Below are 24,375 nucleotides of genomic sequence, written 5' to 3'. Positions count from 1 at the left end.
CTATTCTGATTGCTCTTATCAGCTGTAAAAAGATTCAGAGTGACCTTAAGCAGCAAAAGGATTTAATTATCCCTGAGAGGGAAAGATTTTACACCATTTTAAAAGAGCTTTTTAGAATCAATGATAAGCTCCTGAGCTAAAGAAGCCTAAAATTATTGACAGAAATATTAGCTGTATATTTGCATCATCTCTTAAAACAATCAGTTTTACTTCAAGAACTAGGAGCACTGACCAGTACCAGCTCTGTCACAAGAAACTCTTGATAACCCAGCTCTCTGACAGCATGTGCACCGCCCGGCACAGTTTATTAGGGATCCAACCCCATTACAATAAAGCCACCCTGCAGGAAAATCATTGAAAGGCATCTGAAAGGACTATGGTGCCAGAAGGTCTGATTTGGGGGGAAAGATTAAGATAGCAAACCATGGATAGTTTGGCTAAATGATAATTTCATAGACTCACAGAATGGGTTGGGTTGGAAGGGACCTTCAGAGATCATCTAGGTAGCGAGCAATCAGAACCACCTCATATGACGATACCCGCCCTCAATGAGCACATCTAAGCAGGAGAGCTGAACGGCCTCCACTCTGCCTCCAGACAGGGCAGTCAGGGAACAGGAGACTCCACCAAGGTGTCCATCTGCTCCCCACGTTTCACAGGTCAGGATTTACCTCTTTGCCCCTCTGTATGACCTGTCATTCACAAACAGTGCTGGTGACGCCACCTCAAGAGCACTAAGAAAAACACTGTTGGGTCCACTGCTAGTTCGTTGAGTTACAGAATCACAGAACGGTTTTGGTTGAAAGGGACCAATCATCCAGTCCCACCCTCCTGCCATGGGCAGGGACACCTTCCAATAGATCAGGTTGCTCAAAGCCCCATGTAACCTCAGCTTGAACCCTTCCAATGATGGGGCGTCCACAACTCCTCTGGGCAACCTGTGCCAATGTCTCACCACCCTCATCATAAAACATTTCTTCCTTATGTCCAACCTAAACCTGCCCTGTTTCAGTTTAAAGCTGTTGCCCCTTGGCCTGTCACTAAAGCCCTTGGTAAAAAGTCTTTTATGGGATACTGATGCGTGTCTACAAGTACTTAAAGGCTGTACACATGACAAAGGCAGAGGAAGTAGAGCTAAGAGTTAGGCTAGTATTAGTTAGACAACAATTTAAGATGGTTATCAAGAAACTACTTGATAAAAAAAATGTAATAGTTATTAGACATAGAAAAAATTCCCAAGTACAGCAAAACCCCATGTATTCAAGGTGTGATGACTACAAATGAAACTCCTACATTCAAGAAAGACTTCCAGGCTGAGGCAGATAGAATTAGATATTCCTCACAAATACAAACTCACTGGCAATAAAGTGGAACTGGGCACAGAATTACACACAGACGGGAGACTCTGATCCGCTGTGCTGTTTGTGGAGCCCTGCAGAGAAAAGCCAACCCTCACGGCAGCACCACCAACACCGGATCAAGCCAACGGCAGCAGCCTACAGAAATACTCTTTTTTTCCAGTCTTTGCAAAAGAAACATGATGTTCAAATGGTCTGAAATCAGTACTGCATAGACAACAGTATACTGGAAGGTGTCCTTTTTTAAAATTTTAGCAGCAAGCGCCTAAACGTAAAGAAACACAAATTAATCCATAGTGTTGCCTCTCTGCTAACCCTCTCCAGCGCAGCACAAGTAGTGATGCCATCTCAGTTTTGCCATTTTTGACTTCAGAGCAGCCACACTCACCTCCACTGAAGAAGCAGCAAGATAAATACTTCATAAATAAAGAGTAGTTGACAGTCAGCCTTGCCCAGCTTTTGGGAAACAGTCCAGTGGATGCAACCTGGTTTTCTACTATTTATTCTTATTACTTTTAATTCCTAATTCCAACTGATGAAAGGGAGACTCCCATGGATCACATGAGCTGGCTACTTGGGGAGAAAATAAAAGCATGGGGGAAAGGGAGGTTCACAAAGTACAGTTGTATTTCCTTTTATAATTGAAGTATTCTGTAATATTGCTTAATGAAATGCTAGTACATTTCTAGCTGATTGAGCAAAAGGTATTCCAGTAAAAATTCCTTTGTAAACTGTTAGAAAGACAGAGAGAAAAAATAATTTCTGTGCAATTTTTTTCCCCAAAACAATTACAAAGCAAACAAGAAACAAATTACCACTTCAAGTGTCCTGCTCGTGGTCTTCTATAGTTTTTTCTTTTTTTTCTTGTAGATTTTTTTTTTTCCAGTGTCCTCCGCAGAATTTGAAGTTTTCACACAGAATTTAATGCAACAAATAGGGTCATATGCAAAGAAGACTACAAATGCTCAGGCACTACAGCAAATGTAAATGTTAAAAATCACACATGAGAAGATAATTAAAAAAAAAAAAGTGCACATAATACAACAAAGCAGTAGAAAAGCGTACTGTACAGACCATTCTTGCAAGGGCTGACGGAGGGATCGGTTGACCTCGGAGGTCTCTGCCTTTACTGACTTACATACTTCTGTGAGGCTCATTAAGGGCTCCAAGCACAAAGCATCAAACACTTCAAGTAAAAGTTGGTCTCCATGGGAATAGAGAACAAACTAAAAATAACTATAAGATGACATTTTAACAATTTTGCCGGAGATTGTCATGGCAATGAAGAGAGTTGTAACCTGTTGTCATGATAACCAAAGTTTTAAATTAATGGGAAAGCATTCCGCTTCCACTTCATCTTTATTCATAATGGGTCTAACATCCACGATGGGAGAATTACACATTACTGCCTTTAAGGAACCAGACAGCTGGGGAGAAGCAAGGGAGGGATAATGCACTGTCTGGTTAAAAAAGAAATTAAAAAACTCTACCGCCAAACCAAAGAAAGCACTGATAGGATAGAAAAGAACCAGAGATGAAAATGCATAGGGAGATGCATGATGCCTTTGAGGGAGACGCTCTCCTCTGCCCTTTAGTGCTTAGATAACGTTATCTTTACTACAGGACAAGTAGCAGAAATGTTGGCAGGGAGCAGGCAAGTCAATTGGGCCAACCGCTCCAGCAGAAGCTTCACTGGCATTCAAGGAAGCAGCGCCGTGAATGATTTATTGTTTTAATGGAGACAAACTAATCGGACCAAGCTAGTGAGGCCATGCTAACACCAGCTCTTCCTTCTTTATCTGGAGTCCCTGCATTTTGGCAGGTGGATTTTGGTGTGGGAAAGCTGGAAAGCAAATGGCAGCCCCATGCCTGTGGGCTCTCCTCTCTGCAACGGGAGCGGGAACTCGACTGGCGTTATCCTTTATACATACCTGTCATCAGCCACTTGTTTTTACACTGCTTATCATTTATTTTCACTAGTTTCAGCATTTTTAAGATTTTATTTTATCTCAGTGGAGCCATTCCCATGGCTGTCAGAGATAATAACGCAGCTCTTTGTTGAAGAAATGGCAGAAGAATGGTTAAGAGAAAAGCACATGTTGGTGCTTTGTGTGTCAGCAGGTCATTACGATCACAGCACATTAAAAAATCACAGTATGTCCCTTTTCTCAAGACAGTAAAACCAGGGGAAAAAAAAAGGACAAGAGCCATAAGACTTCCAGAGAGAGGGAAAAGGGAGTAATAAGCAATCAGCAATGTTGACTAGTGACTGACAAGAGGCAAGACAGGATGAAGAGGAGAAAGATCTCAATCACCATCAACTCCTAAAGGGAACAAATGGCACATCCAAAAATCAGCTGGTCTTCGCCAGTCGAGGGGGACCCAAGAGTCGTGACGAGGACTAGATGGCTACGTGCCGCCTTCTCCATCCAGCATGCACGTGGTCCTGGCAGACTCTGCAAATACATTTATCTTGGTGTTGGGAGTGTGCAAGAATGACAGAATAAGCAAGAGGGAGATGAGGGGTGTGTTGGGTTTTTTTTAATAAGTCACCTTTCCCTTCTCACCTGCATTTTGCTAGAGATGGTGTGACAAGCTGCACAACACAGACAACTCCCACCATCTTTGGAAATTGATATCAAATACAGAGTGTAACACACATGGACCCTCTTGTAGCCTCTATCACTTACAGCTATCTAGCAGCACTGACCTTCAAGTGTTCGCTTATACACAGAAGCAGAAATGCATTTCTGCTCCCTCCATCCCATCAGACAGGGAGACATCAACCACTGATTTTATGATTTAACTCCCTGCACCTTGGGGTCAAGGGCTGGAGGAGAAGAAACAAACTTTCCAGGTTCAAATTCATGTACCAGAGGTCAAGCGCCAAACTGATGTCCCTGCGTGAGAAGTGCTGTTATCCTAAACTCTCTGAAGCCAATAGAAAGAGAGGAGTAATTGCAAAGAATGAGCCCCCCAACTAAGATCTGAATTTGTCTCAGATGGCTATAAGAGACCTGAGAGTCACCACCCTGCTGCTCATGCATTCAATGAGATGCTGTAGACATGCACCGTAAGTCTGAGTCCAGCAGTCCTAGACTCTGAATCATATTAACAGGCTCAAAGCAAACCATGTATTGTCTAAAGAATACATAATCATTACTGTGTCTTTGCTTATGAAAAATTGTTCTGTTTACCCTGGAATTACTATGATAGTTAATTATACTACTGTTTCCTTAACTGTTTTGATGGGAGAGAAAAACTCTTCTGGCAACAGAATGCCTGAAGAGTACACACATCTTTACCCACACCTTCAGCACATGGCACAAAATGGTCTTCACCTCAAGAAATAGTTACTAATTGGAAATAAGACAAAACTAGAGGTAAACTGAAGTTCAGATGCCTACACACTCACACCTTTCTGAATGAAACAACTCATTGTTAGGCTGTTAAAAATTAGCTTTTCCCCCTATCTGATTTCATTTACAGTTATTATGTGCTTTGCATCTCCTGGGAATGCCACCAAAATCGACAACTTCTCCCTGGAGATGGATGCTCTTCTCTGCAATACATTAGGTTTCTAATAACAAGAGACAGCAACCTAATTTCTGAGTGGAAATGCATGGCAACAAATCAAGCGTAAGGCAGAAGCTGCCTTTGCTTACTTACTAAAGAAAATTTCTTAACTATGAGTTACAAAGGTGTTCACTTGTCATTACTGTAGGGTTTCATTCCTATACTTCTCCCTCCAACCCTCACATCCAATAACTATTGCCCACAACTCAAGTCCACGGAGAACTCATCTTTTCAGCCTGATCTCTTCTTTATTCTTCTTCTTCATTAAAAGATTCAAAATTATTTTGTTTATGAAGCGAAACAAATTTGACATGCCCCCAGGGGAAAGCCTGCTGGGCTGACAGCCCTCTAGAAGGGACCCGCTGGGGACCAGCTGGGCTGAGAGCACGGGGGTGGTGGCCACACACCACTGCTCTTCTCTGCAATATTAAAGTGCTGGGTTTTTTCCCCAGATAAGTGCTAAGACAGGACCTCAGCAGGGGGAAGACATGGAGCCGTTGGAGTGGGTCCAAAGATGGTCACCAAAATGGTCAGAGGGCTGGAGCACCTCTCCTGTGAGGCCGGGCTGAGAGAGTTGAAGGTTCAGCCTGGAGAAGAGAAGGCCCCGGGGAGACCTTAGAGCGGCCTCCCAGGGCTTAAAGGGGGTTTATAAGAAAGGTGGAGAGATACTTCTTACCAAGACCTGTAGTGACAGGTCAGGGACAATAGTTTTCAACTGAAAGAGGGCAGGTTTAGATTGGACATAAGGAAGAGATGTTTTATGATGAGGGTGGTGAGACATTGGCACAGGTTGTCCAGGGAAGCTGTGGATCCCCATCTTTGGAAGTGTTCAAGATTAGGTTAGACAGGGCTTTGAGCAACCTGGTCTATTGGAAGGTGTCCCTGCCCATGGCAGGGGGCTTGGACTAGATCATCTTTGAAGGTCCCTTCCAACCCAAACCATCCTGTGATTCCATGACCTGCTCTGACACAGGCGCGAGAAATGCCCCCAGAATTCTGGACAAGCAGTGGAGAGCAGCTAGCTTTGCCCATCTAATGCAACTCTGATGTCCCTCTCTGCCCACAGGAGACTGATCATCTCCACACAACAGCTGCCTTCAGCTGGTGACATGAGAAGTACCATTAGAACCAATACCAGCAGCAAACAGCCTTATAGAATCATAGAATCACAGACTGGTTTGGGTTGGAAGGGACCTTGAAAGGTCATCCAGTCCCACCTCCTGCCCCTGGCAGGGACACCTTCCCCCAGCCCAGGGTGCTCCCAGCCCCGTCCAACCTGGCCTTGAACCCTTCCAGGGAGGGGGCAGCCACAGCTGCTCTGGGCACCCTGGGCCAGCGCCTCACCCCCCGCACAGGGAACAATTTCTGCCTTAGATCTCACCTAAATCTGCCCTCTCTCAGTTTAAAGCAGTGGGATTGGTTCCTTTATGCTTTGCTTTAAATCACAGGTAGAGCCGGCCACCCCACAGAGGAGCCCACCACAGTGACCTGTCAGTAGGTTGGCCAGGAGCACAGTGATACTGGTGGCAGAGATGACCAAAACCCAGTCCCTTCGGGGGGGGAGCAATGACAACATTGATGTTTACTGCTCTCACCCCTGTGAAGGAGGCAAAACATACTCACAAAATTAAATCACCTCTCCATCAGCACATACAAGAGAAAAAAAAAATCAAAACATAGTGATAGATAAGACATAACTCATCATGCCTTGACCTGCGGGGACATTTCAAGCAGTAGCGCAATTTTCCTCCCAGCTAAACCAAGATTTATTGGATACTATAAGCTCAATGGAGAAACCATGTTTTCCAAAGACTCTGAAAACCTACCATAGGTGAAATATCCCCCCAGATAGCTCAGCTCTGAGCCACAGGGCTGCTCCAGCAGCGTGCCACCCTGAAGAGGTGCTGAGCCTAGAGCTGATAGCCCTACGTGCTGGCCAAGCAAGGACCACGGGACATCTTCCCCGTGCACCGCGATGCTACGGCCCCACCACTTCATCACCAGGAGCCCGACCTTGCACCCTGCCACAAAAGCTTCATTTTTTTTCCCCAACTGGAGGATTCCAGCTCCTTCTCTGCCTCACGCAAAGCAACCGTGGGGATTCAAAGGGCTTTTTATGACGAGGCTGTTGACAAATGCATTTATCGTAAAAAGACCCGGAGATGGCAATTCCTGCAAGGAAACGAGCACTTCTCAACATCAGCAGAAACTCAGGGGTCGGGGACAGGGGAAAGACCGGTGGGGGCAAGGGGAAAGGAAGGAAAAAAAAGGCTGTAACACTAAAGAGTCTTTCAGGACTCATTTATTTGAGCAGTGCCAAGCCAGCTCACTGATGCAATATTTTCTTCCTGCACTCTGAGCCAGGGCTTTGGGATCTAATAAATCATCGCTGGCCGCAGAGACATTAAAATTCTAGCCCAGTACTGCATGAGATGAAATGAGGCCGAATGCCAGCAAGCTCAGGGAGAGGGAAAGGCAGGCACACGCACTTTAAAATAAGTATATGAATGCGTTTGCATATAAGTAACTCCTGATTTTGGTTTCAGATGAGGCTAAATCTAACACAAACAGCATAGCAAAGCAGATTAACAAGCCAGAGCCCAATTGTGCCACTTTGGGAAAGCTGATCCCCATTAAACTAAAACTAAGATGTTAGGTACAAAGCACAGTAGAAAAATAGACTCAGTAATTTACAGATCTGGTACAAACCAGGGAACTATTTCTAAAGCTTATAAAAGTCTTTTACGACCCCGAACCAGATCACGTTTCTGTATGTACAGACCTCTGCACTGTATCGCATTGACTGCGCACAGTGTAAAAAATAATTGCTCACCAGGAGAGGAGAAAAATTCAATATTTAATCTACAAACATGTTTCCAGAAGTCAAGCCACAAAATTTTAATTTATTACCTTCAGACTGCAAAAATATAACAAGTATCTAACCACTTATTTGCTTTGCCAGACAAAAAAAAAGGGGGGGAGGGGAGGAAAAGCAGCAAATATTAAAGGTTTTCAACAGATCATGAGGCAGTATTGGAGCTTATTTTCAATCATTTAATTGAAGCACCTGGGGATTTAAGAGGTATTGAATGTGTGGTGTGCAAGTATGCACAGAGAAAAACAAGCGAGGATATGAATTTGAACTGCAAATGGCAGGAAAAAAAATATGCAGGAAAAGCCATTTATTTTAGACTCGGGGAGATTTTAACTTACAACTGAGAGATTCCAAGCAGGTGTGGGGTTGCAGTGCTAGGAGACATTTTTGTTTTGTTTTACGAACAACCCCCATCTCGAATTCACACAATGACAAGGTCACACTCCAGCTCCACAGTGCCCACGGCCGAGGCTCCCCAAGCGCTCTGCGGAGATTCACTGACCCATTTAGCAACTGCTGACGGACTTCTGCCAGCCGATGCTGGTGCTCTCCATCTCCAGAAGGAAGGATTTTAAAGACTGATTGAATAATTTTTCCACAGTTGCTACCATTGGAAGAGAGACACCATGGTTTCGTGAACGGAGGTGCGCTAGGGCGGAAGCAAGGGAGGGAGATCCCTAAAATAACCTCTTGGTAGAAAGGCTTTGTAGTAGGAACACCACCCACACCAGCAGCGTTCTCAACAGAGCAAACTGGACATCCAGGGATAGTTATGGGGAGGGAGGAAATAATTATGAGCGTTTAGAAAGCAAGCAGGCTGAAATAAGTTTAAGATTTGATGTATGGCAAATCAAGTGCGACTTGGCAATGTGACCGAGAGGCATGGAGAACCAAAGCGACACAGAGACAACACCAAGATGGCCAACGCGATCTTTGGCTGCCCATACAGAGGCTCCTTGTTGTTCTGCAGCAAACTAAAGGGAACACATAGGAAAATATATGGAAGTAAAGGGAACATATAGAAAAAAATAAGTTTTAAATGGTGTAAAACAATACAACCATGGCTAAAACAAAGAAAAAGAAGATGGCTTAGAAACACGCTGTAAATTTAAAAAGCCACCAAAAAAAGAGTTTCATTCCATGATATACAGAGACTAAGAATCAAAACAAGGAAAACCAAAATACATTCACCAATTTTAATACTGAGTATACATTTTAAAAGCCTAAATCAGTGGTCAGAATTTGTCTATGTGCTACATAAGATAGAGCTTTGCTAGGGCTCATGCTTAAAAATAAAGCTTATTTCTTCCCCAAGTGAAGAATTTCAGATTATGTGCCAATACTCTACAGAAGTAACCGACACACAAGAAAATTCTCCATTCACCTTTTATTTTCTTTAAATGAAGGAATACTTCCCCCTTCAAAACATGTTTCCAAGGCCATTTCTTTTTTCCCACCCATGTTTCTTTCTCTTTTTTGCCTTACACACATTTACTCCAGCCTTTTTCAGCCCTAGTCATTTAATCTTTTTATTTCTTTTCCACTATAGGGAAAAACAAAATCAATACTGTAGCCAAGAAATGAGGCAGAGCATAAACTAGTTCCACATACTAACTGAGCACGTAGGATTAAAAGGCACACAATGGGGTCATTCAGGAAAACATAACATGAGTTTTGTTTGCTTTTAAGATCTGAGGTTATTCTGTTTATTTACAACACAGGGAAACTCAAAAGCATGTAAAACCTTATACAAACAGTTACAGAACAAGGGGTGAAGGATGTTCCCCGAAGTTTCTATGAAACTCCTTGGAAGGTTGACATCAGTTGGACCAATCGCCAAACCAGCTGAGCCTACAAGCATCTGTAATGAGATGTTATGAATTATTTTCTTCAAAGGAGCTCTACTATGTCTCCCTTTCTAACACTTAAAAAGAAGGAAGCCTTTTGTCTTGAAACATGGATATATGCCACCAACTTCTGTCTACCAAGACTTATTTTGCAGAGCAATCTCAACCATAGGTGAGTGCAGGGGGCTGACCCCCATGTCCATTGTCCAACGGTGCTGCCGTTGGCAGGAGAACCACCCCAATACAGCCTATGGCTATTGTACACACTCATAAATAATCCTAATCTCACCCCAAACCCCTCTGCTTCCTTTGTCCTGTCTCCCCAAATAAGAAAATTTGTCCCTCATTTCCTTCAGGGTTTTATGCTTTTTATGACTTCAAGAAAGTCCATGAGTTAATTTATTACGAAGATAGTGAATTAGCCATCGTTGATCAGGTAACCACAGCACTGAAACTCTAACAGCTTCCAACACTGAGAAAATCAGCAAGTTGTTTGGAAGTATTCCTGTATGAAATTATACATTTAAACATAAAAATAACAAGAGTCTACACAAGTCAGAGCTCATTCTTCTCCCAGTCAAGTATGATTTTCCTGTCTGCTCTATACACACCAATTAATAAACATGAAGAAATGCCAGAGGAAAAATATTCACTGTACCCACTTCATACATTTTTAATCACCCTGAAATCAATTCAACACCCTGAACACACTTTAAAGTTCCTGTTTTACAGAACTGGTAAGCAATGGATCACCTAATTAAATCCAGAAATGGCATTTCCCAATCAATGGAATGGGTAGACATGCACACAGATCTTACAAGCAGAAGGAAAATAAGGAGCAGAGCACCCCAACCCTGCCTGCTTCAGCATCAAAGCCATTTGCCTCACGTTCCTCAGCAGTCCCCACAAATGTGCTGAGGAATGCCAAAAGGAAAGGAAAAATGTCGTTTATCCTCTTTGCACACAGCAGTTCTGAAAGAACTTGGTTTTCTTGGCCAAAGAACTAATCTGTTATCAAAGGCCTAGCCTTTTCAGAGAATAATAAAGCAAAATTTTAATTTTAAGTTAATAACAAAGGCTGAAATCAAGCCTAGAATTATCTTTGTGCCACAAAGAGTATGCAAAGGAGGATTAAAAGCCGACTGTAGAAATCCTATCGGAACATCCTTCTGTCCTCTACAAAATTGGAGGCTACCAGCTTTCAACATACCAATAAATTAAACGAACAGGCAAGTGTAAATCAGGTCAGTCAGTCCTCACATGCGCAGTTGTGTCTGAGGTTCAACAACAAATACAGATGACACAGATTAGGATAAAAACACACGTGAGAATCCCACAGCTCCTGTCCTGCCAACAAAACTGATGACCGGAGGGTGGACAACGCTGACTCCCTCTGTTAATCATTATGTCCAAACAAATGTTGTGGTTTCACCTTGGGGAAAAAAATGACAAAACTTGGGAGTTTGTAATTTGGGAGTGCAGCAAACAGCCCGGCTCAGGGATGCATCTCGCTCTTCTGGAGTGTGCAGAGGTCCTGTGCAGGGAACCCAAATCATGGGTGGGAGAGCTTGACGTGCTGGAGGAAGCACTGGAGCTTTCCATCTCAAATGAGGATGGAGCAGGGCTCACTCATGAGCAGTAGCAGAGGTGTGGAGGTTCCCAGAGGAAACCCATCCCCAGCAAGCAGCACTGGTAGGCCTAGATCCCAGAGCAACGGCTGTGAAGTTCACTCCGTATCTGTTCTCCACCCTTCTACAATGATTTAGGCAGAATTAAGACTGATGGCTATACTATCATTGCTTCAGACTTGTGCAGCCTAGCAGTATGGTTCACAGACCTAAAAGCATCAGCTTGTGCAAATCCTTAACCATTTCAGGACTCCGTCCGAAAGATCTCCAAGATTTCGGACACACAAGAGGAATATCAAACCGATGCCCTTCCACCAACATAAAAAAATAGTAATTAATATGCTGACTCGCATATTTGCCTACCAGCCACACCTATTCCCTATCACAAAATCTCGTAACCATAACATACATGCATGTGTGCATTATACCGTAAATTAAAATTAATTACTGTCATATATCTTCTTCAGTGCTCTCAAAAATCCCACAGAGAGATTGCCACTTGAAGAAGCAAGAAAATCAATTAAATTAGGAAGCAAATGAACCCAGACCTTGCAGACAGCATAAAAAAGGTTGACAAGTGACACAGGGAGACACTACGCTTCTCTATATAGAAATGATAAAGCTCTTAGCAAGGACTTCTCCTTAAATCATCAGAAATAAGATTATTTTATGCTTTAAAATGAAGAAGACACATTCGTCACTTGAGGAAGAACATAGTGGGTCTTGCAGCAACATCACAGATGAATTGCAAATGTGATTCAAAGTCTTGCTTGCTTTAGACTGCTCCTCTGCTTCCCCAAAATACTCTGGCGAATCTTGTGCAGGATAAAACTTGCTGAGCAGCCACCCTTGAATGTTTATTTCACATTTGTGTGCTGCAGAGGCTCACTAAAAGTGCCTCTGGGCAGTCTAGGTTAATTCACTTTGGAAATGCAGCTAAACAGAACCCAGTCGCACAAAGACCTTTTAATAAAAGGCGTCAGGTTCCTCCTGAAGAAATGAGTCCGGCTCTTCCGGACTTGTGCAGGTGTTTGCCAGCTGGGTCAGGCTGACAGGCCGCAAGAGAGAAAGAAAAATAGTTGGGATGGAGTAAAAGACTCTGGGGAACAAGGAATGCAAGAAGGAGAAGGACCAGAAGAGCAGCAGAGGGGCTTGCCTGATAACCTTTCCCCAAAAAACAGAGAAGGGGGTGATGGAGGGTGCTACCTACCAGGCCTCTCTGAGAAAAAAAAAAAAAACAAAAACAAAAAAACAAAAAAAAAACAACAACAAGTGGAGAAGCAGCAGAAGATCCATGGCAGAAACCTGAATGCATGATGGATACAATTAGCAAAACAGAAAAAGGAATTGAGTAAAAGAGGTGAGGTTGCTTAGCAAAAAAGACAAGGGAATTCCTGCTGTAGAGCCATGGGAAGGGTGGGGGCTCCACCTGACAGCCCAGGAAAAGCCCTGGGAGAAGAAGTGAGGGTGTCCAGCACATTCAGATGCTGCCATGGGGATTCTCAAGCCTTATATGCAAGAGGTGGACGGGTGGGGAGTTCCCAGCCTGTGTCTGGTCACATTTAAGGACGGTAAGCACTGTCTCCTGTAAGGATAAACTGTCCCAGACAGGGTGATGTTGACCCTAAGACATCTCTGAGAGTTGTAGGTTGGAGATGAGGACCCTGCAGTAGCACCCACTGAGCAGTATGCCTGGAGAAGTGAAGTTATAGACCTGTAGTGGTGGGGCTGCTCATGGCTAGTTGACTACCAACAGGACAAGCGCATTCTATCGCAGAACTCCGAAACGCATGTTTTTGATTATCAAAACCAGAGGATTAGGCCATTTGAATGCTGCCCCCCAACAAAAGCTTCTTGATGACAGCAGCTCACATTTGTACTCGATGATCTACTGGTTCCTGGAACAAAAACTCAGTTGTCTTCTCTACACACTTTAGGAGGGTGGGACCCTCCTTCCTGAGGACTCCTTGTTGCTTTCTGCCACGCTGTCTCCTCAGCTGCCACCAAGCTGTATATCCCTGACTCTTTCCTGAGCAAGCCCAAAGAGGTGAGAAGATCAATGACCTACGTGGCTTTGGACCAAGCGTCTTTACTAGTTCAAACAACCTCGATCTGATGGCCTTGAGGACAGACTGCAGTGATGGGCATGGGCTGCAAGGATGAGATGAGAACTGAAAACCTTGTGTTTGAGAAACGACTGGCCCAGTTGGCCTTCAGCAGGCAAGGTGTCCACATTTTACACGTGGTGGGAGCACCAGCCTAGAAAGAGAACTACCATCCTTCCTTGTCTCACACCTCTGAAGGTATGTTTGCTTTTCCCTTCCCACCCAAGAGCCAGGCACATAACCTGGTCAAGACAGAATCTCTTTAAAATGGATTTTTCCATTTTAGAAGACCTGCAGTACATCAGACACAAACCACAGGGATGGGACTCAAGACCAAACACAGACCACTTTGTGTAGACGTCTACATCTTGAGTCAGCCATCAATACACCTTCTAGTATCAGAGAGACGTGAGCATTTCTAGGACATAATCCAATGGCTCATAAAGTAAACCAGACCACATTGGAGATGCTCTTTTCTTGTCCCTTACCATTAAAGCAGTTCAGGGGATCGCTCACAGCCACACTGCAGGTACCTAAACTTGGGCAAAACAATTCTGAATCTGGGTGACGAGGTGAGACCCCAGGCAGGGTCAGATGGTGTGTGCATCACATACAAAAGTACTGGCACTTCCACATCAGGGATTTAGGACTAGTACAAGGAGTTTGAAATAGAAGTGTGAATTTTTGTCAGAGAGCAAGTGGAGGGTCGGATGTGGGAAAAGGTGGTGGGGACGACAACCATCGGGAAGAGTTGCATCAGTAAGCTGTGGTCAGAGAAGGAACAGAAGGGAATATATCCATGTTGTTTAGTGATTTTTCTGAATGGATAAAGAGTGAGAAACTAGAAAAACAGAACTTCTCCTGTTCCTTCTAAAATTTCAAATAACCTATTGAATAAAAGCATTTTTCGTTTACCTTCAATAACTGTGAAGGGGAACAGAAATATTGCTTCATGGCACAGAGAGCCTAAACAGAGCTGCTTCTCAAAAGCAAACCAAGGGCTTCCATCAGCAAAAAACTTGACCTGGAGAACGTCTCTCCTGAGCATGGAAGCTCCTGAGCAGGTTGCTGCTGCAGCAGGACCTGGGAAGTGTTGTGCGCTAGAGTGCTGTTGAGACAAACTCCTCGAAGACTTACTAACCAGCTTCACATCTTTGGGCTCTTGGATTTTATTATCATTTATTATTTAGTAATAACGACGATGAATACAGAGTCAGTCTACCAAAGGTTCATGAATCACAGCATCTTATCAGCATATTAATCAGCTTCTGGCAGGGAAAATTATAATAGTGTGAGCTATAACAAACACTTTTATAGTTTCACGCTTGAAGTCAAACAAGCTACAGGAGAGACTGATTCTTCATCCCTGATTCCACACCAACGAGCTAATCTATTTGCTGCAGGACTGGTGCCTTAGCAGAAGTGGATGAAAGAAAATGGGAAGGGTAACATGCTAAAGGAAAACCAGTCAGTTCAGCAGCTCACATTTGGGGCAGGTAAAGTGAATTTTACCAATAATAAAAAAGCAAATGAGACTCCTTAAATACATTTTAAAGTTAACCTCAATTAAAATGACAGCTTACATGAAGATCCAAGTTAATTACAGTCTGTTTTAATTAAATAGTAAACATTCAAACACTGTTTGCTGATGATGTGCTAAAATACATCAAATTAGCAAAGTGGAAGCAGTCGCCAGCTGAGCATGAGGAACCAGGACTTGCACAAACGCAGCGTTGGACAGATGTAGCTCCATCTGCAGCCAGAATATTGTCTCCAGGTCACCTTAGCTCAGCTCAGCAACCAACTCATTCAACAGCGAGAAAGCACTTCTAGCAGAAAACACCCAAGGCTTATTCTACTTTTTCAGTTTAGGAGAGAAAATGGGAAGGAGGTTACAATTCAACAGATCTGGGGGATTTAAGGACCCTGAAAAATGAGACATACTAACTACATGAGAAACCACCTTTGCTTAATAAATCTATTAGCTCAAATATGGAGAATGTTTCAATAAACATTTCTCTTATGAACTTCACACTTCTGACTTTCTTTCACCTAAACTCTATTTTAAAACTTTATTTTTTTTAGCTTAATTCTTATTTCCCATAAAAATTCTTCTAATTCAGACCACACTTTAAAAATCATTTAGGAAATAACTGTCTTCCACACTTCCTTTAAGGAAAATCAAAACAGAAAAATTAAGTATCTGAATAAATGTATGGTACATCAAATACTGGAGTACATGCCAAGTATTTCCCATTCTCCCTAACATACAAGCATCCAATTTGGTTCAAAAACTTGTATTTATCTTGAAATGGACACCTCTCCCTAGCACACCAGGTACAGCAAACAACAAGGAAGTGAGAATCAGAAGAAAATCAGTTTAAAACTGATTATTTAAATCAAAAGCAAACTATTCTCTATAAAGCATTTACATTTAGCATTAAAAAAACACAAGAGCATGGAATTCAACCTGCCAGTATCCTGACTACCATCCTTGTTTTCTTTCCACATCCATCCCACCTGAGTTTTATTCCACAAGGTTAGAAATTCATGGTTTATGCATGATCTTTAAAGACAAAAATTCAAGTAGTACACGTGCTGTACTAGATTTGGGGCAAAAAAACCTGAACTCTAAAGCAAACCAAGAACATAGCCTAGGGCTAACAACCTTTTCCTCAACTTTATTACGCTTCAGGTGTTTTGTTTTTTTTTTTTTTCCTCTTTCTTGCCTAATATAAAGCTTGGCATTAATTCTTTTTCAGTGTCATCCACTACTACAAAAAGACGATATTAAAAAAAAAATATTGTGTTTTATACTGTATAAATGCTATACCATATCCCAAATTAGACCTCAAATCAAAATTCTGAGACAGATGTCATACACTCTGTCTCATGAAGTGATCATGGGAACGGTTCATTGATTTCCTATTTCAAATTAGGGGCTCTGAGCAAACTTCCATTGAGCTGCCGATCAGGACTGAGACACTCGTTATGCCCCAAAGCCGTAATGAGCTCCCAGCACCACAGAAGGGGTTTGTACACGCGATGGCGGTCAACGTCCTCCTCCAGATCTACCACGGCATATGCCTTAACCATTATTTTCAAAGCAATCTCAAAAGGAAATATCTACAAACTCTTGAACTTCATGTTCCTCCTCTGAAAAGTCTATTTTGTTTGTCTCTTTGAGTTTAAATATCCTCCAGAATAGCTTGTAGCTACACTGGAAACAGATACATAGCTAAATGACGCATATTAAAGCAATGTGAATGAGGTCTAAGCATAGAAAGCAAGAATCAGATAGACAGAGCCTGGCACTTGTAATGCTGGAGACATGGCAGCTTTCTTTTAATAATTGTTGAGACCACCCTTCAGAGCTGCCTGTCTTTGATATAGAGAGGAATGGATTTGATTTTTTTCCCCTTTTTTTCAATAAAACTTTAGATCTTTCATTAAATTTTCAAACAAATTCGTATTTAAAAGGTTTTGTAATACTATTTGCCTAGCTCTTTGTTTAAACGCTTTTTAACCTAATGTCTATTTTGGGAATTCATTGTAAGAATTCAGCCCACTGACTCCTTACCTTACACCTGTGCAACAGAAAAAACAAGCACTAATACAATTCAGTTCCTGCTTCAGTGTCCTATGTTCGAACAGTCAACTGAATCTTCCCTTCTTTGCTTTTCTACTGACAGAACTAAGGACCTTGTTATATTGATCCAACTTTTTTCTCCAAGGTCACCCTGCACAGATGTCACTGATTTCATTTACTACAAACTCTGGAAGACAAACGCCTCAAGTCTGATGTTTGGGGAGAAACCAGTCTCATGGTGGCCACCTCGCCATAAGCCCTACCAGAGGTGGCACAAATTGGCCAAGGGAGACAATAGCTTTATATATTTAAGTGCACAGTATAATCTTCACGGTGATTAACCAGCAGGTTATTTTAGAAGATAACATCCTATAAACTTTGCCATTATTCAGAATGCAGTCATGTGGAATTCATTCATCTAAACCAGAAATCGTCCTCTAAAATTCTCCTTCTAGAAAGGTCAAGGTACAAACTATCCAATCTGCACCTCAATATTTAAACAAAATTGTCTTATCGAGTGCCACAAAGCAGCTTCTAAAACATTCAGGATTGTATGAAAGCAGATATAGAAAATCTACATTGAATGGATATTATGGTAGAGCTTTGAATATATGCAAAAAAAAAATAAAAGCAAAGCGGGAGAGAAGTAGACTCTTGTCCAAACCATCCTTGTGCTGGAAAGCACAAAATTGCTGTTCTTTCTAGTGCAGGAAAATAACTGTGCACTTATGAGCTCATTCTATCACCCAAGCACTGCTGGAGTCGGCAGTCCCCTTACAATGGTGGTATTTTTGAAGAGACTATTACTCACAGAAATATTTTTTTCCAAGCCTCTAGTGCTTTGACTGTGAGACCAAAGTTCCCCCGAGCTACAGTATCTCCAACAAAGCAGCATGCATAAATTTGATGGGGAAAAAGAAAGGGTGAATGAAAATGGGGCAAAACGCCTTTGAGGAACTCCCTGCTCCGCAGAGTATCGGACAGGCCTCCCCGCAGCAACGCAGCCAGCCCTACTGGTCTACCAGCTGAAATAGCTACCAAAGTCAATGAGAATATTTTGTAAATTAACTAGCTGAGAGCATTTGATGTTCATTTTCCATTCGCTCTTGACCACTCTCCTCCACCAAAGCATGTTCCCGAGCAATTTCACACATTAGGTAAAAGTCAACTCATACAACTGGAAATGCAAATATAAAGAAGGAAGTCTTAACACAATATGACACTTAATAGCTAATTACACCCAACAAAATGTTAGAAGAAGGAGTCTTAGAAGGCTGGTTTTGTAAGGTGCTTACAAGATCAGAAGAACACACAGTAAACATACTTCACAGGGAAAACCACAGATACACCTAAACTGAGATTTTCTTTTTCCAAAGCATTATTTCTCTCTGAGCTAAATTCTTTCCATATCAGTATGCTTTAGTTCCTCACTTGTTACATTATTACAGTAAACATATTTCAGTACCTTTTTCAAGTATTAAAGATGACATTTTTAGACAATTCAGTTCTAAAGATGGTCTTCAAACAGACATCCAGCTTGCTGTTCAACATAAGATTAACTCGACCAAAGCATAACTTGAAAACAATAAAATCAGTCAATAATGTAGCTTAAATCACCACCTATAACTGCAATAAGTGCACGTTCTCCAACTGATGGGCTCTCGCCTGTGGGATCCTCATTTCTATGGCAGGATTATTCCAGCACGTGCACCTGAGTTGCCCAGTTCAGCTCTGGAGGCAAGCCCTCCCAGCTGACTCCCCCAACAACTTCTTGCATGTTTTGTTTGTCTACAGAAACCCCCTTTTGATCCTTTTCTTTAGGATTCCCAGGGCATTCCCTTCTTACAAATTCAGATCCATTTCTTCTCATTAACCTTACCGCCTTGGTTTTGCTGAAGAGTTTTTCCTGCAAGTCATGTTCTCATGTAGCTCCCTGATGGGAACTCTTTCTCCCTTCGTTAAGGGATTAACCACTCATTAATGATCATCAGCTCTCACCACCGAATACGGACATTCTCAAAAGAGCCACTGAACACCGGTCCTACCTGTATATGCCATGTTCTTCGGGTTTCCATAGGGAGCCCCAGGTTGGACGGGGCTGTAAACAGGGTTCATGGTGGAAGACCGGGAACTCTGAGGACAAAAGAAAAGCAAAGTTGAGACGAATGCCTTACGCTAGCTCCAGAGTCATCTTCTGTGCAAAGAGCCTTCTGCTACCTGATAGCATTACCATGTTATAATTCAAGACACAGAGAGCTGCAAAGGAAAGGATTTACAACTAGACGTTACAACCAGATAGCATATTTAATAATTCAAGTTTGGGATCTCTCAGTTAATTTCCCTAACTTCTTCAGCGCTGCATATTCTGCCTACAAATGTACCCGGAGCAGATTAATCTTACACATCCCTGCCTTCAGGGGGGCTCAGGACTCATGACCCCACTTCTAGCTTGCGATGAACAAAGAGGAGAAGCCACAGATTCAGACAAGGAATTCTCCCCCTTGGAGGAGCTAAGTTCTTTGTCACAAAAACAACCACAATGAAGACCTGACCTTTCAGCAATTAGCAGATAAAAGACCATTTGCTGCTGGTGCGATGGAGAGCAGCAAATATTTGTGAGCTCTCAGCATGAGCTGTCTACAATAACCTCGAGCCCAAGGCGTGGGTCATGTGCAAGGCTGCGCAGGGCACCCAGTGCCACCCACCGCATCCCACCACTGTCCCAGACAAGGAGATGCAGGCACAGACCTAACGTGAGCAATGAGATTTCGACAGCCCTTCTGCTTCTCTCTCCAATAAAGATGATGAAGCAGTGCCAGGTTAGCTTCTTGTGAGTTTTATTTAGAGGAAAGCAAGTAACTGGGGAATTTGTGTCTACTAACTGTCAGTTAAGCAACTGGCTCAGTTAATTATCTTAATGAAGCACATTCTCAATTCTGATTAATGGGAAAATCAGTCATTAAGCTTTATTAGGCGACGCACTTGTCTCCGCAGCTATCTAGTAACAATTTCACACAAGAACCTCAATGATCTTGCTTCAAAATGTGGGGTTTTTAAAAATGTATTATTTTACAGTTCATAAATAAAAACATCCTTTCCAAACAAGTCTCCCATGATGGATGCACAATTTGTTAGATCATTAACTCCTTCCGCTTTACCTCAGGATAGTAAACAAGTCAGATGTTAAATGTTAGCACCAATTGACTTGACAACAATTACTGCTTAATTAATTAGCCTTCCCTCCACCCCCAAGTTAGCACAGAAGGAGCAATTCTCAGAGCAAAAGGAAATCACGGTTATAAAGCGAGCTGGAAGAGAGAGCAACACAGAGACACATATTTACACCAGCGGCTTCGGTATTGCACAATGGAGCTCTTAAAAAGATCGAAGGGTAAATCAGTGCAAAACTTTACATCCGTGAGATGCTACGGCTGGGGATTTATGTTCAAGCACAAGGGTTCTATGGTGATTAGGTCCTCCTGTCCCCAGGCAGTGCCACGAGTCTCGATGAGCAAGAGGGTGTTTGCCTTCTGGCGTGAGTTCTCGTTTACAGGAGAAAACCCAACGTCATCTATTTTTGAGATGGTGAACACCAGCTTTTGCAAGTGTCCGTCCAAAAGCCTGGTTTTGGGGCTGCCATATGGATCCTGTGCAACACAGGAGGTTATTTCAGTGTAGGATGTGGTGGATGCAGGACGCACTCATACACTTACCTCAAACTTCACAAACACGCGCATTGTATGTCCCCGTACGCTACATGATACCTGCCTGCCACTACTTTAAACACATACAACATTTTCATATGAACATGAAATTAAAAAATCATCTACATTCATGGAAATTATTTTCTTTTCTCTAGTGAAAAAAGAATGTTGATTTAAGCCCAACTGCCACATCTCTATTGTATGTTATTTCTCCAAACAAATCATTGTAGACAAGGCACCAAAGTGAAATGCCTCTCTCTGGCCAAAAGCACACAGGACACCTTTCACCTTACTTTTTCAGTGAGTTGAAAGCATCTGAAAGGAGATGGTTAAACAGTAACAAAGTGGGGGAATGTGCTGCCCAGAACTACCAGCATGACACAATGCATGAGCAGTATGTACTGCTGCTTTAAACGCAAGCCAGGAAGCCAAAACCTCCTCCTTTTCACCCAAAAGCCTCCCTCAATTACTTTTTTTTTTTTTTTGCAAATCGATTCCACACCAATAGTGGGAACAAGGCAAGAAGGTGTTTCAAACTTTTGATGGTCCTAAAATATTTTGACAAGGAAAAGCACAAAGATATGTCTATGTTAACAAACACTTTGGTGAATCAGACACAATCAGGCAATCGAAGCATTTTGTGCTGAGGCTCCTATGGCTACACCCTCTGCGCACTGAGGGTTTCCTTTGGACTGGATTTAGTCTGGTTCTCAGTCTGGTCCCCACCTGACGCATGGTCTGAAGTTGTCTAAAGGACATCACCCATATGTCCTTTACTGTTGTATCCATCACCAGTATGGACCTGTATGTCCCATGGGAGGTTGGAGGACGTGTGGTGGGTAACTGGAGTGAAGTTTCTGAAAGAAATCTGGTCCATGCACACCAAAACCACTTTGCACATGGAAACACCACCACAATCGGTGGGAGTCATCTTGGTGGGAATCATCTCCAAAGTGCAATACTGTTCTGAATAAAACACCGTTTTTATACACCGCCTAAGGGTTACTACTGGTACATGATGCTTTAAGTAATAAACACCACAAACAGGACTTGAGAGAAAAAGGAGGAGAGAGGTGTCATAGAGCTGCAGAGGTTTCCTGACCCTAATTAACTGTTAAATCACTAATAGGACTCTTCAAGTCCAGACAATAAATGCCCAGTGGGACAGGGAATGTGACAAACATCTATAAAAAAATAAATCACAAATGACCTGGAGAAGGTAGAGAGGCAGCAGTCACACACTCTTTCTCATAACCCAAGCAAGTGGAGGCATTAGAAGAAATAATTGTGTTGCAGGTTCAAAACAAGCAAAGGGGGTAGCTGGTTGCTTTGCTTGCCTCAGCACATCCCTCCCTGCCAGGATAGCGGGATTTGGAAAGCCTCCCAAGGGACAGAGCAATTCCTCCTCTCCCCTAGACAGCCTTTTAGGAAGCAAGGGCCTTTGACCATCCAGCCATCCTTTTGTTCCCAGGAGAAAAGCCAATATGCAGGCTCCATTTTAGCTGCCTGGCCACCCAACTAACACCTGACATTGGACTACGCTCTCCACAAACGTGCCCATGGTGTTGAACGGTGGCTCCTTGCACGGTGGCCACTGTGAGATCCCTGCAGCAATACCAAACAGCTGCAAAAAGCCACATCTTACCCATCGGTCAAGCGCAGGCATGTGGCTCTTTCTGTTGGCCATTTCAGAGGATCTGTGAGTTGAGGATGCTCTGCGACAGAGCTAGAAAGTGATGGGTCCATCTTACTCCAGCCCTATATTCTCCTCTCACACACAGAGACCCAGCTGAGCCCTCCTGCCCAAGAAATAAAGTTTAAGGAGGTCTCTTTTCCCTCCACCTTCCAGTTGAATGTGTATTCCTCCACCCAGAACCGCCCAGTGACTGCTAGACCTGCTCCTGGGCAAGGATGAAGTCATGGCTGTGTTTATAAAGTGCCTTGTTCAATGCAGTCATCATTTGATTTGAGCTTTTCTGGGTGTGAAGAATACAAATAAATCATAATTTGGTGAAAATTACTGTGTATGACTGGCTTGCATCAGGTGTTGTACCAAATGGTAAAAAAAAATGCTTATTAAGAAGGATGAAAGAAAATGCTTTTTAGCTGAGATAAAAAGATGGTAATCACGTTAGGGGTTTGAGTGTATTGTGAGGAAGAGGTTTATGCTTCCTCCCTGCTTGGTATGCAGGGTGTTATTTCCAGCCAGCAGGAAAGAGTCCACGCAAACGGCATTTCAGATGGATGATTTTCTTTCTTTTCAGCATCTAGTATTAGAGCACATTCAGATGAGCTTCCAATACATTCTGCAAGACAATACCATTCAAAAAATACATTTTAAATTCATTACAGGCACCGCATTGTGGCATTTGAAAAGCTACACTGAAATGGGAATAAAACAGGATTAGCAAAATTAAACCTCCTTCACCACAATAACTTGCAGCACTTGCTTGTGGCCATGAATACACAACAAAAAGACTAATAGAAATGAATTATAAACAGACAAACACAAGTATTGCTCTACTGCATGGAGCTTCCACTGCCTCCTAATCCCCACGACAGGGACGCTCAGTTGCTCAGAAGCTGCTGAGACTCCAGCAAGGAGCTGAAGGAGCCGAACTCCTGCAGGAATGCCATGGGAATAAGCTGCTAGCAAACAGTCTCGGGATACTTTCTGGTATCTGTAACCTGGTTACATTTTCATCTACTTTATCTTTCCTCTGAAAGCGCATGACATGCCTCCATCACACTAGGAAATTACTTCAGATGAAGGGTAAACAGAAATACAAGAGAGGTCAGTTGTCGGGTGGCCACCACGCCGTCAGCAGGCCAGCGCACCAGGCAAACCGAGTTTGCACAGGGGATTTCCGAGCAGCACGAGAAGGGAAATGGAAATGTCTGCACTGTGAATGCTGAGCTTGAACTTGTTGTGCTGGGAAGTGGCTGTAGAGCTACGCTCGGCTGCTCTCGCCTCGCCGGACCAGCGCTTGGGCTTCGCGCTCTGCATCACGCTCTCCCGTGGCTGCCAAGGGAGAGGACTCTGTCCCCCGTCCTTGGCGACACCCTGGGACATCACCTACTTCATCCTCCTCCTACAGCAGCACTCAGAGCACTCAAAAACCAGCACAGGTATCACCACGACCTTCAATCTATTACAGACTGAAGACAATGGGAACATCCTACCCTGATACCGTTAGTTTACTTTGTGTCTTTGAAAACGCCGTGAACAGCTTCACTGCTTCCCAAAAACATTCACACCTTCAAATCTTGGCGGGCGTCAGTAACTTTTAACACATAAATAAACCTTAACACATGTATTTCTATGCACACATTGGTGGATCTGGCATCCTATACACCTCTATCACTCTGATATACAGAAATACAAGTATTTCCCACTTCCACCCTACAGAAGCAAAGACAGACAACAGTGAAGAAGATTTAAAAAATCCTAAAAGAAAAGAATAAACCTGGCATGCAAGATTCAGCGGGTTTATACAGTTATTTTCTTTTCAGACTAAGTGAATAAAATCCATATAAACAGAGTTTTACTGAGAAATAAATGTGGTTTACAGGTTATATATATATTTAAGAATATATATTCTTAAAACAGTGGCACTGACAAGTGCACCTTTCAGGTCCTCAAAAAACTAAATAACTAAATAACCATCTAAACTTCAGGCCAACTGTAAAGAA

General features: G+C 42.8%; 1 protein-coding gene across 2 annotated transcripts in view; it reads right to left on the bottom strand.

The window, feature by feature from the left end:
* FAM168A (family with sequence similarity 168 member A) overlaps positions 1 to 24,375 on the bottom strand; it is a 213,921-nt gene that overhangs the window by 89,314 nt on the left and 100,232 nt on the right. For both annotated transcript variants that reach the window (XM_032991165.2, XM_042792369.1), the window contains one exon: positions 19,024 to 19,111. In XM_032991165.2, the coding sequence (XP_032847056.1) occupies positions 19,024 to 19,093 (70 nt within the window). In that variant the 5' untranslated portion in view covers positions 19,094 to 19,111. The remainder of the gene's footprint in view (positions 1 to 19,023; positions 19,112 to 24,375) is intronic.

This window comes from Tyto alba, unplaced genomic scaffold (genome assembly GCF_018691265.1).
Source record: "Tyto alba isolate M040663 unplaced genomic scaffold, T.alba_DEE_v4.0 Super-Scaffold_2, whole genome shotgun sequence".
In the NCBI taxonomy this organism is placed as follows: domain Eukaryota; kingdom Metazoa; phylum Chordata; class Aves; order Strigiformes; family Tytonidae; genus Tyto; species Tyto alba.
This window is presented reverse-complemented; position numbering and strand designations above follow the sequence as displayed.